Here is a 17,897-nt window from a genome sequence, read left to right as displayed (position 1 = left end):
CCTTATATGTTTTTCTGCATTAGTGTGCTAGCTTTTCATAATTCATGAGGAAGGGTACCTGGGTCAGTTTAGGCATCAACACTCTTCAACCTTGAGATTTTTTAAAAAAGTCTTTTCTCTTTCTGTTTTTCCATGGATAACTTTATACTTAACATTTACTATCATTTTCCATGTCCTTAACGATTCAGTTAGCCTGACCAAGTCCCCTTGAACCTCCCCCTTGCATTCTTCTCACAACTTAGATTTCTGTATAGTTTTATGTAACAGCAAGTTTAGAAATATTATATTTGCTTCCCATATCCAAATCATTTATGTAGATTGTGAACAGCCTTGGCCCCAGCATTGATCCTTTTGATGCACGCTAGTAATATCCTGTCATTTTATTCTTCTTCTGTCCACTGTTAGTTCAACAATGCTCTGTCCATACTAATTATTGCTCCTAATTCCATATGTTTCACATACAAGGAGCTATCAGCCTGGCTCACCATTGAGAAAGTCAAGGAAAAGGGCCTAGAGATGGGAGAGTGGGTGGTGTGATGAAAGAGCAATCAGCCAACATGTTGGTACCTTATCAACTCTAAGGCGAGACAATCTATTCAATATCTCCATTTATCAATTTTAAAACTTCACGAGTCTGAATTACTTTCTTTTTCACCATGCGCTGGCAACACCTTTCTTGGTAAAGACAGATGCAAAGGGCTGAATTTTGCATTTTTTTGGTTAAGTCAGGTTCTATTGAGGTGTTATCATTGATGCATGCGACTTCTCGTGTCCTATCTTACCAGACTCAACTCATTAATTACCTACCATGCACATGGCATTTATGTCCAATTTCCATCCCATCTTTTTGAGCACAATACCAACAACAACTCATCTGCCCAATGAACAACCCAGAATTCATAAGCCCGTAAGAAACTGAAGCACACCATTCAGCCCATCAAGTCTGCTGTGCCATTCAATGAGATCATGGCTGATCTGATTATGTTCACTTTCACGTTTCCAGTAATCTTTCATTCCTTTATTGATGAAAAATCTCTTTATCTCTGCCTTGTCTATACTTAACCCAGTATGTTTAGAATTCTGTGCTAAAGAATTGTACACATTGATTGCCTTTGAAGAGAAGAAATTCCCCCACATCTCTACCTTAAATATGCAGCTTCTTATTCTGAGATTACGCCTGCTGATCCTAGACTGGCCTATGAGGGGAAACAATTTTGCCACATCTAACCTATCAAACCCCCTAAGAATCTTGTACATCTCAATAAGATTGCCGCTCATTCTTTTAAACTGCAGTGAATACAGGCCCAACCTATTCAACCTCTCATCATAAGACAGCCCTCCATACCTAGATCAGCCTAGTAAATGTTCTCTGGACCGTCCCAAGGTGTGAGGTGAGAGTAAATTGATAAAATGGGATTCTGTTTATTAATAAAGCATGTTGTGGTGTCAACAAGCTATTTAACAATCAATAATGACCAACCAATAGCATCTCGCTGTTGCCTAGCACAAAGATCGCCACACTTATTGTGAAAAGTATCAAAGATGGAGAAAGATCATCTTGATGTAGAGATGAGCTTCACTGCAATTGTCGCCCAATTCTGCCATACGTCCACCAGATACTACGTTACTCGAACCTCTATGAATCCACCCAAAGTGTTTACGTAATATCTCTGTTTTGCCTCCATGTACATCCCCTCTTTGGTTCCTCATCAGCCTCATTCCTCCTTCTGCCATACTTTTACAATTTGAAATCTCAGTTTGAAGCAATCATTTCCTCTATGGAATAACACAGCAGCCTGTTCGTTAAAGCTGTCATTGGTGATTTAGTATTGTTTACTTAAAAGGGTAGCTGATCAGTTTTGGTAATTTCAAATGCTTCAAGCTTCCATTTGGTTTGAAGTATTCTAATGAGAAAAGATACTTGTTTGGTCATATTGATTAACTATAATGCATTAACATAACCATAATGAGTATCTTTACCTATATGCAGTACTTAAAAAGCGCATACAAATGTGTCCTTCCTATTCATAGTTCCTTTTGTTTTTACACTTATTATTGCTCTTCTCTGACTTATCTCTTGCATTTAGTCCACAACCAGCTTTTTCCTTCTCGAAAACCCAAGCATAAGTGCAGGCGGAAATCAAGAGGTAAACATTGGCTTAGACAGAGCTGCATCATGTAAAAAGACATGGATGCACCTGAGTGATAAATATTAGCTCACTTGATTGCTTCTTTTACTGTAGTTAGAAGACTGTCACAAAATAAAAACCCCAAAAGCTACAGATGTTAGCTCAAAAGCCAAAGGTGTAGTTGTGCCAGAGATAGTAGGAACAGCAGATGCTGGAGAATCTAAGATAACAAGATGTAGAGCTGGTTGAACACAACAGGCCAAGCAGCATCAGAAGAGCAGGAAAGCTGACATTTTGGGCCTAGGCCCCCTTCCAGAAATTTCTGAAGAAGGGTCTAGGCCAGAAATGTCAGCCTTCCTGCTCCTCTGACGCTGCTTGGCCTGTTGTGTTCATCCAGCTCTATGGCATAATTGTGCCAATTGGTTTTGCAAATTTAATTTCACAAATTTTGTGACCTTAGTCATTACTTTTTTTGAAGTTCAAAGTTAAAATAGGAATGTAGAAAAAGGCTTTTAGCTGATCAATGTACTCATGAAATGTATGATTTTATATGTTACCTTATTAGTAAAAACATATTAAATTAGCAGTGTTCCCCCGTGATTGTACTAGTCTGGCATTTGTGCCAGTGCATCTCTGCATTTTGCTAAATTTTCAAAGAGAAAATCTGTAGTCCCCAGAATGACTTAGTGTACTGTATGGCAATTAGTATCATCTGTCTTTAAGTTCCCTGTGGTATATGAAAAGGAGAAATGCTACCTGAATAGAAGTAAACTGTTGTCTGCTTCAAGACTAAAAGTAACTGTTCTGAGTAAAGTGTCAGGATAGCAACTTCTGTGTTCTAGCTTATTGTCCTAGTTTATCATTTACAGTTGATTTATAATGTGCTGAACTGTGAGACTGTCACAATAAAATATTTTTACAATCTTTTTTATTATTATTAGGGGTATTCTTGCAAATGATAGTTGCTTTGGTTTAGAATTAAGATGCTTTCTAAAAATTGTATCGCAAGTCAACGCTAAATATGAAAATGTTATCTAATCCTGCTGCCCTGGGTACGCACTAGTGTCCCATCAGGAGAGCTTACTCGAACATTTTGATTAAATTTCCGAGTCTGCAGCATTTGAAAACTTTGGGCTTGCAAAGGTGTTGCTTGTATTTCAGTTTCATGAATTGCGGAATGTTTAGCATTGAAAGAAACCATACAACTTTATAATGCTAGCTTTTCAATTGCTCTAGTTCAATATCCCTCTTCTTATCCTGTAACCTGTTCAGCAAATAATTTAGCTCCATTTTATATAATGTCTACTTCAACAGCCCCTTGTGATAATATGTTCCAAGTTTTAACAATCTTTGTGTGGAGGCAGAACAAGTTTTCTAAATATCCCCTTCATTCTTATAGCGATGATCTCAAGTCTCCGTCGCTTTCTTTCACATAATGCTGACTATTCAAAACGATTTCATTATTAATCTTGTGAATTTTTAAACATTCTTCAGCACCGAAACCCTTTCTAATATTCATCGAAACATCTAAATTGTTTTTTGAAGTCTTCTGAATGATATCAGGAAAGTGGTTGTTAATGTGATTTTTTTTAAATTTGTTATTCTCCCCCTTTTTCATGCGCTTTACAAAATTATTTCAAATGTTCAAACTCTGGCCTTACTAACCGTTCAGACAAAGTTACCATCACCCATTTGTACTAACCCCAGAATCTCATTAAAATTTCAGTACTCTTTTTCTACTTGCCTTCCTATTTAATTGAGGATCTATGTTTTTGCATTCTGAAATCACTCCCTTTTCTCTCTCTTTAGTGTCTTGCAATTGAGATCAACTTCCTTTCACTATTCTTTTTATTTCCCCAAAAGGTATACAGCTTACTAATTCTGTGCAATGAACCTCACTGGCCCATTTATTATTTTTGATAATTGTAACCCTCAACATCATTTCTTGTCTGTTGGTGTCCAAATGATTCACAAAAATGGCAAACAAAGAAGACTGAAATACAAATCCTTGGGACATGCCACAATCTACATCTTACCAATCTACAAAATAACTGTTACCTTTCCATTTTCTATCTCAGTGCCTGTAAACTTTCAAGACATATGCCTTAATTACATAAGTGATCCTTTAGAAATTGATTAAATTTCCGAAAATTTCCATATCCTATGTCTATCATATTTATAATTATTTGACTTCTTTTGTAAAATAAATCGAATCTTGAAAAGTAGACTTGCTGTTTCTTCTTTAGATATTGACACAGGATTTTTAAGAAAAGGTTTATAACAGTTTTTGTTGTCTGCCAATGTTTAAAGTATTTATAGAATGATTAAAATCTTAATATCTATCTATTTTTCTTTTTCATGCACTATAATCTACCTTTGTGTATCGTTCCATGTTATAAGCAAATATAAGAAACCATTGGTTTTCAGTAGGATATTAATGTTCATCAGTAGAAAGTGTATGAAAGAAATGTATTCACCATTTGACAAGCCTTTATTCTAACATAAGAAGCTTATAAGAGTTTCAAGATGCAAAATTAAGTTTTATACGGTATATTAACAATGCAGAAACCTTGTGTTGTGAATGAGTGTGTTATTCCAGATGGTATATTTGAAACAGCATTGGTGCTGCTTTGGTTTAACCAATTTGGTATGTTGCCACATTTGGCATGATTGCCTACGTTACACTTGTGCAGTTTGGCACCCATTTTTTTTCGATTTTGGTTTCTTTTTAAATCTGACGCAGTTAAAAATTGATTTTCACTAATTGTTTGCGTGCACTGAACAACAGACATTTCACCTATTCTAAATTCAACACTCAGTCCTGCGCGATACATTTTGCATGAATGGTGTTTTTTTTGATGGTGTGGTTATCTGATGTGTTTAACTTTAATGAACCCTGAGCATTGAACTGCTGAGATGAATGGTGCAAATCTGCTTCACTTTGAATAACAGGCTTTCATCACAATATAATAATTACAGAAGACACTGATAGCTGTATGTGGGCTTTTGGTGATGACCCAGGTTTGAATATGGACTATATTGTCTCTACCTGTGTGCAGTTGTTTATAGGAAAACGAACTGGCTTGGAATGTGAATAGGCTTTTGAATTTGTTTTTTTTATAAATAAATCTGAACTTTTGTCTTGCAAAAGGATTGACCAAACATTATCAAAAGTCATTCATAACGCACTGTGCATATTTTCATAACCCAAAAAAATCAAACAACTGCAGGTGCATGAAATCAGAAACAAAAACGGAATTGCTGTAAAATCTCAACAGGTCTGACAGCATCTGTAGAGAGAAAGCAAAGTTATTGTTTCAGGCCCAGTGACCCTTTTTCAAAACACAAGGTTCTGAAGAACGATCACTGGACCCAAAACTGTTTTGTAACTCACCTGCACTTTGCAGTTCACTTGCCCAGTGTCCCAAGATCCCATCACGGAATGAGCCATCTTTCTCTTCCAAATTCTGTGGGTATTGTTCAACTCCCTTTGTGAAATTTAATATCGAGGCATTTATTTCACAATTGCACATTTTACTGTACATTTCCTTAATCATATCTAAATAGTAACATTTTAAATAGTAGATTACACCACAAATCTAATATTTCACCACTTCACACTTGGTATGGCATATAGGGAGAAACTGCTAGGGTTCTTATCATTTAACTGTAGCTACTGGTTGGGCAAAACTAAGAGACAAATCCATAGCTTAAATAATCTGCCTTGCAAAGAATCTTACAGAGAACACTAACAGGATCGAGGGCAGTTAATCCAAGTCCAAAAGACATGTAGCTTGTTCCAATGCAATAATATTTTGATTCCAAATGGTTTGTTTCATTGCTATGCCATTCATAAAGTGAGAGTATTTGAAAGATGCCATCAGCATCAATTTTCATATGAGATACAGTCTATGTATTAAATGTTTTGGTGTGACATGGGCATTAGCTAAATGTGCACTTAATTGCAGCCGAAATAGTCTAAATCCAGAACGTAAAGATCCCCTTGATTGATTACTGCGCTGAAAGGGTTATTTTGTGAGGAAAGCTCTAAGCCTATGTCCATTGGAGCTCAGAAGAAGTGACGTTATTGAAACATATAGGATCATGGTAGGACTTGATTAGTGGATGCTGAGAGAAGGTTTCCCTTGGTGTACAGCCTAGAACTAAGGGGTCACAGGTTAGAAATGAGGAGCCTCCACTTTAATGTGGATCTGAGAATATTTTTGAGGATTGATTCTGACAAGCTGTTTTTCCTAGAGTGCATTGAAGGCAGGTTCATTTAAATGTTTTATTTACTAAGAAGGAAATCAGGGGATATCGGGGCTAGGCAGGAAAATGGAATTGAGGTCACAATCGGATCAGTTGTGATCTTATAAAATGACAGAATAGTTGTTTAGGCTAAATGGCCAACTCCTGTTCCTAATTAATATGTTTCTGTGTAATATGTTAAAGTCCTATTGCAGTATTTGTTATGGTATAGTGGGAATTATAAATAATTTCCTGAAAAGGAAAAAGCATCTTTTATGTTAGGAAATAATTTATTGATTAGAATGTTCTGGGGGCTACACTGACCCTCGACAGATATTTCAGTATTTATTTACCTTTTCAACCTCAGCCAGGAACTCTTTCAATTACTTTTGTGATTGCGGCAAAATAACATTTCCTGTTCAAGTTTACAACTGGTGTCAGAGTTCAGTGACCTTTTGTACACAATCTGTACAAATAAATCTATTCTTGTGTATCTTGCATCCATGATCTCCCTAATTTATTTAGTTCAAATAATGTGAAAACAGCCTAGTCTCTACCCAGTGATAATGGGAACTGCAGATGCTGGAGAATCCAAGATAACACAGTGTGGAGCTGGATGAACACAGCAGGCCAAGCAGCATCTCAGGAGCACAAAAGCTGACGTTTTGGGTCTAGGCTCGAAACGTCAGCTTTTGTGCTCCTGAGATGCTGCTTGGCCTGCTGTGTTCATCCAGCTCCACACGTTGTTATCTTAGTCTCTACCCATACTTATTGATAATCTAAAGTTTTTTTTGGTGTGATACTAATCTAATAATATTCCTGTCTACCTTTTCTGGAGATTTCATATTGTCCAATACATGAAAAAAACCTAAAAGCCAATGTTATAGTCTGAGTGTAGCTGTAACAAAGATTTGTATGATGCCACTATCTTGTTTGTGTTTTGCGATTGGGTACTCTACTCATTTTACTTAGAATGTCCAGGAAGATAGTTGAGGCAGGGAACTTCACAACTTTTAACTTGAACTGTCATAACATTCGAGGCTATGGGCCAAGTGCTGTAAAGTGGTTCTGCTGTGGATTTAGGTTAGTTTTTTTTTGGTGCAGATTTGATGGGCCAAAGGACGGCTTCTGTACCGTGTGTTCTATGGTTCCACCTACATTGCTTCTTGTGTACAGTGGGCAAAAATCTTATCATATAATTTTTAATCATGTAAGACTGATTAGATGCAGAAATATACAATGTATGAATATTAACAAAAACTAAATTAACGTCAAAAAGATTGATTAATTTGTAGCTTGATATTGGGTGTGATTGACAAACTTAAAATGCAAACATTTTTAAATTAATAAACAATTATGTAATTCTTTCGTGAACAAATACGTCATTTTCAGTCAAGTTGTTATCTTGGGCTAGAGATGGGGATGATTATCCCAGGAACCACGTAGGAGTAGCACTAAGTGTCATTTTCAATCTCTCAATCCTGTTAAGTGTGGTGTCAAAAAAAATTCTCTTTGAACTGTCATGGGGTGAAAATCTTTAGACCGTGGTATTATTGTAAGTAGCATTTACTTTGAAGTATTGGAGCAAAATATGCTTGATTTTGCACAAGCCTTAAATGCTTAAGTTTTCTCTTAACCCTTCCCCATTTTCTAAGACTTGATTCTATTTATGTTTGCTTGAACTTGAGAATTATGATAACAATGGAACGCTCTTCAGTGTGAATTAGTCATCAAAATGTGTTAGCTCAAGAGAAATCAAAACCACTTTCCAGCAATACGGTGCTCTTGCTATGGATTACATAGCACATAACAATAAAATGTTCAAAGTCTGCCATAAAAAGTTTTGTAAGTGCAACCACCTCATTGACCAACAAATTGTCACTGAAGAATACTAGTTTCATACATACTATAGTTCTTTACGCACACATGCGGTCAAAATAGTTTCTTTTCTTTCTTGATGTTGCAAGCAAATTTTAAACAGCTTTTCTTCAGTATTAATATCAGCATAAGTGTTGTCTACTGGCTACAAAGTGCATGCCCCTCTAACTAGCTGTAGACATTTACACGTGCAGGCTAAATTTTAAGTCCACTTTCCATTAGGTTTTCAGGATATGGAAGCAGCTGCTGATTCTTTTTGACCAGTTTTGTTCAGTTTTATTAACTATTTCAATCATTTCATGTTCATGGAATTGTTTCCAATTTTTGCTGGGTGTATTGGGAATGGGGCTCGTAGTTGGAAGTAAAGATGGCTAGCAAAAAATAAAGACTTATTGGCATTTACTTATTAACTGAAAATTCAAATATTTAAAGTTTAATTTGATTATGTAGTTTTGAAATGCATTGATTTCAAGCCAAGTGCAGTTTGTGGGAGTGTGTGCTGTTTTCTTTTAGATTTGGTGTTCATAGTTTTTAACTAGTTTTTTGTGCATTCTCCCTATCCCTTCCTCAGAACTACTTTGCTTGATGTATTTAATGCTGTACCGAGTTGTCTGTTTTCTTGAGTATTCGATATGTTTCACGGGTCTATTGGCAAGTTTTTACAGTGCTCAGACTATTTAAGCTTTTTATTACATCTTTTTAAGCCTAAAGGGAGTAACCACAAAGCACATCTTAACAGATGGAACTGACTCAAAATCATTTTATAAATTGGGACACAGTGATTTTTTGCATATTAACTGTAACAATCAAAAATGTGGACAATTTTCCTTTCTCAGAAGCAATTGTTATATATGTTTATCTTCAAAGATCATCTTTCCAATATCTCTTCACATCAAGGTAAATGTTTACAAATACTTGATTGCTGATCTTGGAGGGAAAAAAAGTGGACTTTTATATTTTTTTGTTGTTACTTTTAGATGAAGACAGAATATCCAGAAGAAAAAGTATTGTAGACACTGTATCAATTCAAGTCGACCTTCTTGGTGACAGTGTACAACAGGATAAGGTAACAAAACCTTGTTGCACCTTGTACAATTTCAGTATGTGTCAATACTGTGGTTTTCAGAGCTTGAGACAGAGGTGCTGAGCAGTCTGCATCAAGCCAGTAAGGTAAATAGCTTACAAGACCTGTTTTTTTAAATAAACTGGATCAAGAGAATTAGCCTGAATGGGTGGGGTCAAGCTCCCACAGAACCAGGATATTAGTTTAGCTTTCAGCAGTAGCTGGGGGTCTTGAAGCTGGATGTGGAAGCTGTTTTTCCTCTCTTCCAACTAAAAGGTGCGGCTCTCTTTCTACTGCTGGAATTGCATATGAAACAATCTATTTTTCTGACTTTGCTTATGGGACATTACTATATTGGAACAATTAATGAGTCAACCTATGCCTTACTTAATTTGCCACCAATTAAACTAGTTCTGTGACTAACTCATAACTGCCTTTATTTAAGTCCAAAATATTAGCCTTGGATTATCGCTGTGACTCTAGACAAACAGCAATATGGCTGACTCCTAACTGGGCAATTAGGGATGGGGAATAAAAGATGCCCTGGCCTGTGTTGTCCCCATCTTGTTAATGAATTTAAAGAAAATGTTTTTGTCTCTAAAATGCAATGCAAAATTCAATTATATTATGATCACTTACCTCAAGATACCTTTACCTTAAGGTCATTCATTAATCGCATCTCATTCCATAATGCCAAGGGTGCTATAATCTGACTTTTTGCTATAGAATGTGCTGTATCCTGACAACATTCTTTGGCAAAGGTAGCCAAGATGAGTTCAATCTGATTTTTCCAGTCTGTGATAAATGACACAAACAAAATCGGTAATTACTGGAGAAAATCAACAGGCCTGGCAGTATCTGTGGAGAGAAAAGAGAGTTAGCATTTTGAGTCCTGTGATGGCCCTTCCCTCTTTCCATAGATGTTGCACTGCTGAGTTTCTCCAGCAATTTTTTGGGGGGTTTTCTGCACGTTTCAGATCTCCAGCATCCATGGTTCTTTGTTTTATCACAAATAAAAAACAAAGTGGCTTTGAGAAATGTTGCTTAAAGGCATGATGGTGGATTGGCAATGACAAACCTTTAAGAACACATGAATGAACTGTATCATTCCTGTCTGGCACAAAAATTAAATGGGAAAGTTGGCCCAACTATGACTTGTGTGGGAAATTAAAGATAGTAATAGATCCAAAGAAAGGGCATGCTAAATGGCAAAAGCAGATCCAGAGCGGAGGAGTGGGAGCAGTTTAGAACTTAGTAGACTAGGTAAAAGGGATTGATTAAGGTGGGGGAGTGGAAAATAGAGTCACAGAATAAACTTGTAGGGAACATACAAAATTATAGTGAAAGCTTTTATAGGTACATGAAGAGAAAAATATTAGCAAAGACAAATGTAGGTTCCTTGCAGTCAGAAACACGGAAGAATAAGCAGTCAGAAAAACAGAAAGTTATGATGGGAAACAAAGACATGGTACATCAATGAAAAAAAAAGCTTTGATTCTGTCTTCTGCATGTGAGGTCACAAGTACTTGCCCAAAAATATCGGAAAACACCAGGTCTACTGAGGGGGAGGAGCTGAAGGGAATTGGCATTAGTAGGGAAATTGATGGGATTAAAGGCTGCTAAATCCCCGTGCCTAATAACCTACATCCTACCATACTGAACAAAGTGACCTTCGAAATTGTGAATGCATTGGTGGTTATCTTTCAAAATTCTGTGGACCCTGGAAAAGTTCAAATGGTTTAGAGGGTAGCTAATGGAACCCAACAATTTAAAAAAGGAGGTAGAGAGAAAACAAGGAATTACAGCCCAGATAGCCTGATATTGGTAGTAGGAAAATGCTAGAGTCCATTACATAAGATGTTAAAGTGGATCACTTGGAAAATAGTGACAGGATTGGATACTCAGCATGAATTTATGAAAAGGAAATCATGTTTCACAAATCTTCTAGAATTGTTCAACAACGTAACTGTACAATTGTTAAGGAGGAGCCTGTGGATGTGGTTTACTTAGATTTCCAGAAGGCCTCACATAGGAGATTAGCACGTAAAATCAAGTGAATTGACATGGATAGAGACCTGGTTGGTAAACAGGAAACAAAAGTAGAAATAACAAGGCTTTTTCCAAGTGGCAAGCAGTGACTCAGGATTACTGCTGGGATTGGTGCTCAGACCCCAGCTATTCACAATGTCTATTAATGATTTAGAGGAGGGAATGAAATGTAATGTCTTCAAGTTTGTAGACAGCATAAAGCTGGACGAGAGGGTGATCTCCGAGGAGGTTACAGAGATGCTTCAGTGTGATTTGGACAAATTGAGTGAGTGGGCAAATGCATGGCAGATGAAGAACAGTGTAAACAGGGTAGATAAATGTGAGGTTATCCTCTTTCTTGGTAGCAAAAACAGGAAGGCAGATTATTATCTGAATGGTAATTAATCAGGGAAAGGGATGGGTGCTACAAGACATGAGTGCCCTTGTACCTTAGTCGCTAAAAGTAAGTGTGCACATGCAGCAGGCAGTAAAGAAGGCAAATGGTATTTTTGCCTTCGTGATGAGAGGATTCAAGCACAGGCGCAGAGATGCCTTGCTGCAATTGCCGTGTGCCTTGTGAGACTATGCTTAGAGTATTTTCTGCAGTTTTGGCCCCATACCTGAGGAAGAAGGTTCTGGCTATGGAGCAATCAGTGAAGGATGGCAGAACTGACAATAAAGATGGACTGAATTAGTTAGGACTAACTTTACTGGAGGTTAGAAGAATTAAGAGGTAGCTCTCATAGAAACCTATAAGATTCTAACAAAATGTGACATGTTAGCACTGCTGCCTCAGAGTTACGGACCCAAGTTTGATTCTAATTTTGGGCAACTGTCTTGTGTGGAGTTTTCACTTCTCCCTGTGCCTGTGTGGGTTTCTACCAGGCACTCCAGTTTCCTACCACAGTCTAAAAATGTGCAGTTTAAGTAGATTAGTCATGGCAAATGTGGAGTGACAGGGTTCAGTCTGGGCAGGATGCTTTTTGGAGAGTTGGTGCAGACTCTTTGGGCCGAATGGTCTCTACCTGCACTGTAGAGATGTTGTGATTCTAAGACTAGATAGGGTAACAGAGAAGTGTTCTTAATCACCAGGGAGTCCAAAGTCATGGGATGTGCTTTGTGATGTAGAGAAATTTCTTCACACAGGATGATGAACCTGTGGAATTTTCTGCTACAGAAAGGAGTTGAGACCAAAATATTGAACTTCTCAAAGAGATGGATATACTTGTTTTGGCTAAAGGGATAAAAGACTTGTCAACAGTATGATCAGCCATGTTCAGATTGACTGGCTGAGCAGGCTCAGAGCCAAATGGTCTGGTCCTACAAATTTCTGTTTCCATATGATTGTTGCTGTACCATTCTGACATATTATTTCTTCTGTTATGCCGCATCTGACCATGTGGTTACATTGCAACTCCTACAAGTGATTTATGACTTTTATCATCTCTCATCCCTACCGACAATGCGTCTCCATTCCAGTTAAAAATGGGTCATTCTTCTCTATGCTAATATCATGATTGATCAACCGAGCCAATCCTTCACCCTCTCCTAGCTTGCTGTCCTTCCTAAATGTCATGTACTATATAACATTTTTGGTCCCGATCCTTCAATTAGCCCCTTTCTAACAGCTACCTGATCATGACCAATTCATTTCTCTTTGTGCCATCAGTCCATCTGTTTTGTTTAAGCTGTTATTGACATACAAATACGCAACTGTTGATTTTGTTCTTCCATTATTTTTGTAATGTCTAAGTATGTTTGCTGAATTAGCTCTTAAGATTTATCACTTCTTGTCTTTCCCCATATTAATACTGTTCTTGCCTTCTCCCTGCTCTTTGATTTTTTTCATGTTTTCCCAAATTTGACCTGTTTTTCCCAGTATTTAGCTTCATGCCCTTGCTGCTATCCTTGTTGTACAGTTGGTCCTAGCACAGGTCAGGTGGAGACCATCCTAATGCTTCAGGAATCAAAGCCCATTTTTCTCTCACCAGGCTTTGCAATTATCACTAACTTTATTTATCCTGTGCCGATTTTCTGCTGGCTCTGACCCTAGAACAGAGATTATTGCTGTCAAGTTTTTGCTTTTTCGATTGGCCTGCGGCTGCTCATACTCAACAGAACATCTGCCACTGTTACCTGGAGGATACGTGACATTTAACTTGACCTCTGCCACTGCAAGCTCCCTTCTCTCTCGAAGCAGGCATTCAGAGGTAGCCAGCCCAGTGTGGCTCTCTCTACATTGGGGGAACCCAAGCGGAGGCTTGGGGACCGCTTTGCAGAACACCTCTGCTCGGTTCGCAATGAACAACTGCACCTCCAGTCACAAACCATTTCCACTCCCACTCCCGTTCTTTAGATGACATATCCATCATGGGCCTCCTGCAGTGCCACAATGATGCCACCCGAAGGTTGCAGGAACAGCAACTCATATTCCGCTTGGGAACCCTGCAGCCCAATGGTATCAATGTGGACTTCACCAGCTTCAAAATCTCCCCTTCCCCCACCACAACCCAAAACCAGTCCAGTTCGTCCCCTCCCCCCACTGCGCCACACTACCAGCCCAGCTCTTCCCCTCCACCCACTGCATCCCAAAACCAGTCCAGCCTGTCTCTGCCTCCCTAACCTGTTCTTCCTCTCACCCATCCCTTCCTCCCACCCCAAGCCGCACCTCCATCTCCTACCTACTAACCTCCTCCCACCTCCTTGACCTGTCCGTCTTCCCTGGACTGACCTATCCCCTCCCTACTTCCCCACCTATACTGTCCTCTCTACCTATCTTCTTTTCTCTCCATCTTCGGTCCGCCTCCCCCTCTCTCCCTATTTATTCCAGAACCCTCACCCCATCCCCCTCTCTGATGAAGGGTCTAGGCCCGAAACATCAGCTTTTGTGCTCCTGAGATGCTGCTTGGCCTGCTGTGTTCATCCAGCCTCACATTTCATTATCTAATATGTAATTGTCTTTTTGTGACTACTTATGTAAATTATACATGCCAAATTTAAAGCCATATCCTAATTCTGAATGAGGTTGTTTTAAGGTTTTGGAGTAGATCTGTAGCTCGGGTTGCAGGTTTTGGGGTTGGTTGGCTCACCAAGCTGGTTTCATGTTTTGCAGACGTTTCGTTACCATGCTGGGTAACATCCTCAGTGCAGTTTCCAATGAAACGTTGGTGTGTTTTCCTGCCTGGTTTTTAAATTCTGGGGTCCGTTGAAATGGATTGCCTCCCTTCCGGTTTTCCTTCGTAGCAGAATATATATATGGGGTTGAGTTCAATGTTTTTATTAATAGCATGCTTCAAAGAGTGCCATGGTTTTAGGAATTCTCATGCTTGTCTCTGCCTAGCCTGTCCCAAGATCTTGGTGTTGTCCCAGTCGAAGTTGTGGTTCTCTTTGTCCATTGGTTTGAGATGAGTGAGTATTGGTCATGCCTTTTTGTAGCCAGTTGATGTTCATCTACTCTTGTTGTTGGTTTGCTTCCTGTTTGTCTGATATAGTGTTTCTTGCAGTCTCTGCAGGGGGTTTGTAGATGTCATTGGTCCTGTCCTTGGTGGGGAGTGGGTCTTTAGTTTGGGTGAGCAGTTGTCATGGGGTTGACGTGGGCTTGTGTGCTACTCTGATACCTAGGAGTCATATGGTGAGTTCCGATATGCGAACTGCAAATGAAAGTACACTGAAAAGCCACACACACAGACCAGGTATTGAACTTCCCAACACACACAAATGAAGCTGCATGCGAATACTATTTAAAAGAGCAACAACTCACTGCAGCAACATGGAACTACGCCAAGAGGAAGAAGAATACCTCTTCCAGGTTTTCAAGGATAATGAATGTCCAAAGAATTGGGTCAGAAGATGCCTACAAAAACAGCATCAGAAAGATTCTACACGCCCCAATACACACATCACACTACCTTACATCAGGAACACATCGGAACTCACCACAGGACTCCTACGACCACAGGGCATCAAAGTGGCACTCAAGCCCATGTCAGCCCTGCGACAACTGCTCACCTGAACTAAAGACCCACTCCCCACCATGCTCAGGACCAATGTCATCTATAAAATCCCCTGCAGAGACTGAGAAACTCTATATTGGACAAATGGGAAGCAAACTAACAACAAGAGTATATGAACGCCAACTGGCTACAAAAAGGCACAACCAGTACTCACTCATCTCAAACCATGTGGACAAGGATAACCACAACTTCAACTGAGACAACACTAAGATCCTGGGACAGGCTAGGCAGAGACGACCACGAGAATTCCTAAAATCATGGCACTCCACAAAGCATGCTATTAATAAACACATTGAACTCGACCCTATATACGTTCCACTATGAAGGAAAACCGGAAGTGAGGCAATCCATTTCAATGGACCCCAGAGTTTAAAAACCAGGTGGGAAAACACACCGATGCTTCATCAGAGGCTGCACTGAGGGTGTTACCAAGCACAGTAATGAAACGTCTACAAAACAACAAACCAGCTCAGCAAGCCAACCAACCTCAACGAAGTTGATTTAATTTTGAAATGCATGTAGTTTTAAACATGTTCATCTTTTTTGAAAGTGGGTGCTCCTGCCAGTAGTCTTTCAGTTGCAGTACTGTTATTTTAGCTGCTTTGAAACTTGGCTCCCAGTATGTTTCATGCTCAATCTAGTATTGTTCAATGACTGAAGTATCTATCTTAGCTTGTAAAATAGAACCTCAAGCTGCAGTCTTGGGTGGCAAGCTCAGACTGCAACGGCCGCTGAGATGTTCTGTGTCATTCACCCACCCCACCCCACACCCACACCCTCTCTCCTGGGTCTTCCCACTGTCCTCACAGAGGAGCCAGGACAATTTTCAAGCCTTGAAATGGGGTCAGAGTGGCCCTAATTTTGAGAATTACTGATCTATCTGGTATTCTATTCTGGGGGTGGGTTTGATTTGTATTTTTCTTTTCTACTTTGGATAAGCATATGGACGTACGTGGAATAGTGTAAGTTAGATGGGCTTCAGATCGATATGACAGTTCGGCACAACATTGAGGGCCAAAGGGCCTGTACTGTGCTGTTATGTTCTATGTACTTAATTGGTCAGTCCTTTTCAGTGTCTCCCTCCCAGGATCCCCTCAAGATTGTTATTCAAGTCACATAGTCACCCTCTATTTTCTCCTCTTCTCCCCACAGAATTGGGGATTGGAGCTACAATCCAATCACAGTTTTGAGTACAATTGGTTACCAAGATCACAACAACCAGTTTTGAGAACTTAAGTCTATAAAATGCATCTCTAATTCTGTGTGTAAAGTCTATAAATTTCATTTTTCTAAAACTTCCACAGATGAAGATAGTTGAAGAAATCACCTTTGAAACACTGAAGAAAGCCATAGGTATGTTTAATAAATTAAACTGTACTGTTTAGGATGGCAGGCCACACATGATATGATGGTGGGTAAATAAGTGTTGTAAATATTTGTAGGTCTGTGCACTACACAATTGAGTTTCAATCCTGATTCTCAAAAGAGAAAATGGACCTGACTGAGTTTTAGCCACATTTATTTAATTTAGGCATTTAAAATTAGGCCCAATGTCCGTAAATTTTTATGATGCTTACGCTCATGTTAATTAGTTGGTTTCCGCTATATATTATCTAACAACTGCCATGTAATACTTAATTTATTTATAATTATCAAAACTCATGAGCAGGAGAGCAACCTTGCACATAGAGAGATGGAAGATAGGTGTCATTCAGCCTTCAAGAGTGCATCACCGTTCATTGTGATCGTGGTTGAATAGCCTGCTCCAGGTTTCCCGCCATATCCCTTGGCCAATTTAGCTCAACTGCTGTATCGAACTCTTTATTGAAATCATAGTGTTTGACCCTGACTGCTTTCCGTGGTAGCAGATTAATTATAACGATCCTTTAATTTATAAGATCTAATTATCCAGAACTAAAATGGAATTTTCTGGGTTTGGTAGCTGCCACACTCTACTACTTAGAAGGAATGCTCTTTTAGGTCGTGAGCTAGTTAGGCACTTACGTGGATACGGGCTGCCTTCATCCTGACTGAGGATGGTGGGATATGATGCTGCATCCAGCTCGAGTTGTGGGTTAATCAGGCTGACCCCCTCCGGTATTTTGCCGTGCTAATAATTGGGCTGTTGTTCCTGCCAGTATAGCATCCATTTGAAATCTTTATTAAGGAGTAACTCAGGGACCAAAGTAGGTATGATGGACATGGAGTGTCGACTTTACAATGTGGGGGTCAGCAGGAAAGAGTATTTGGCAGGGTTGAAAGCAAGCCACCGACCCCTCTGCCCCCACAACATACTTGCTCCATCATGCATGAATTAAAAAAGGGCATTACCAACCTCTCAGGTGACTGACAAACCCATATGGGTTTGCTTGTCAGGTGAACTGCTTGTTAATTCTCCTACCTGTGGATGAGAAAATTGCAGTTCAGACAGGAAGAAGCAAGTAAGCAATTGGTGTGACTGCTTAAGCCCTGTCTGGTTTTTCTGCCTACAACTTCAGAGAACGCAGGAAGGTATCAGGTATCATTTCCAATGATAAT

General features: G+C 39.1%; 1 protein-coding gene across 5 annotated transcripts in view; it reads left to right on the top strand.

The window, feature by feature from the left end:
• efr3a (EFR3 homolog A (S. cerevisiae)) overlaps nt 1–17,897 on the top strand; it is a 195,527-nt gene that overhangs the window by 164,144 nt on the left and 13,486 nt on the right. For all 5 annotated transcript variants that reach the window (XM_048528934.2, XM_048528933.2, XM_048528932.2 and 2 more), the window contains 2 exons: nt 9,233–9,321; nt 16,664–16,712. In XM_048528934.2, the coding sequence (XP_048384891.1) occupies nt 9,233–9,321; nt 16,664–16,712 (138 nt within the window). The remainder of the gene's footprint in view (nt 1–9,232; nt 9,322–16,663; nt 16,713–17,897) is intronic.

This window comes from Stegostoma tigrinum, chromosome 5 (genome assembly GCF_030684315.1).
Source record: "Stegostoma tigrinum isolate sSteTig4 chromosome 5, sSteTig4.hap1, whole genome shotgun sequence".
Taxonomy (NCBI): Eukaryota; Metazoa; Chordata; class Chondrichthyes; order Orectolobiformes; family Stegostomatidae; genus Stegostoma; species Stegostoma tigrinum.
This window is presented reverse-complemented; position numbering and strand designations above follow the sequence as displayed.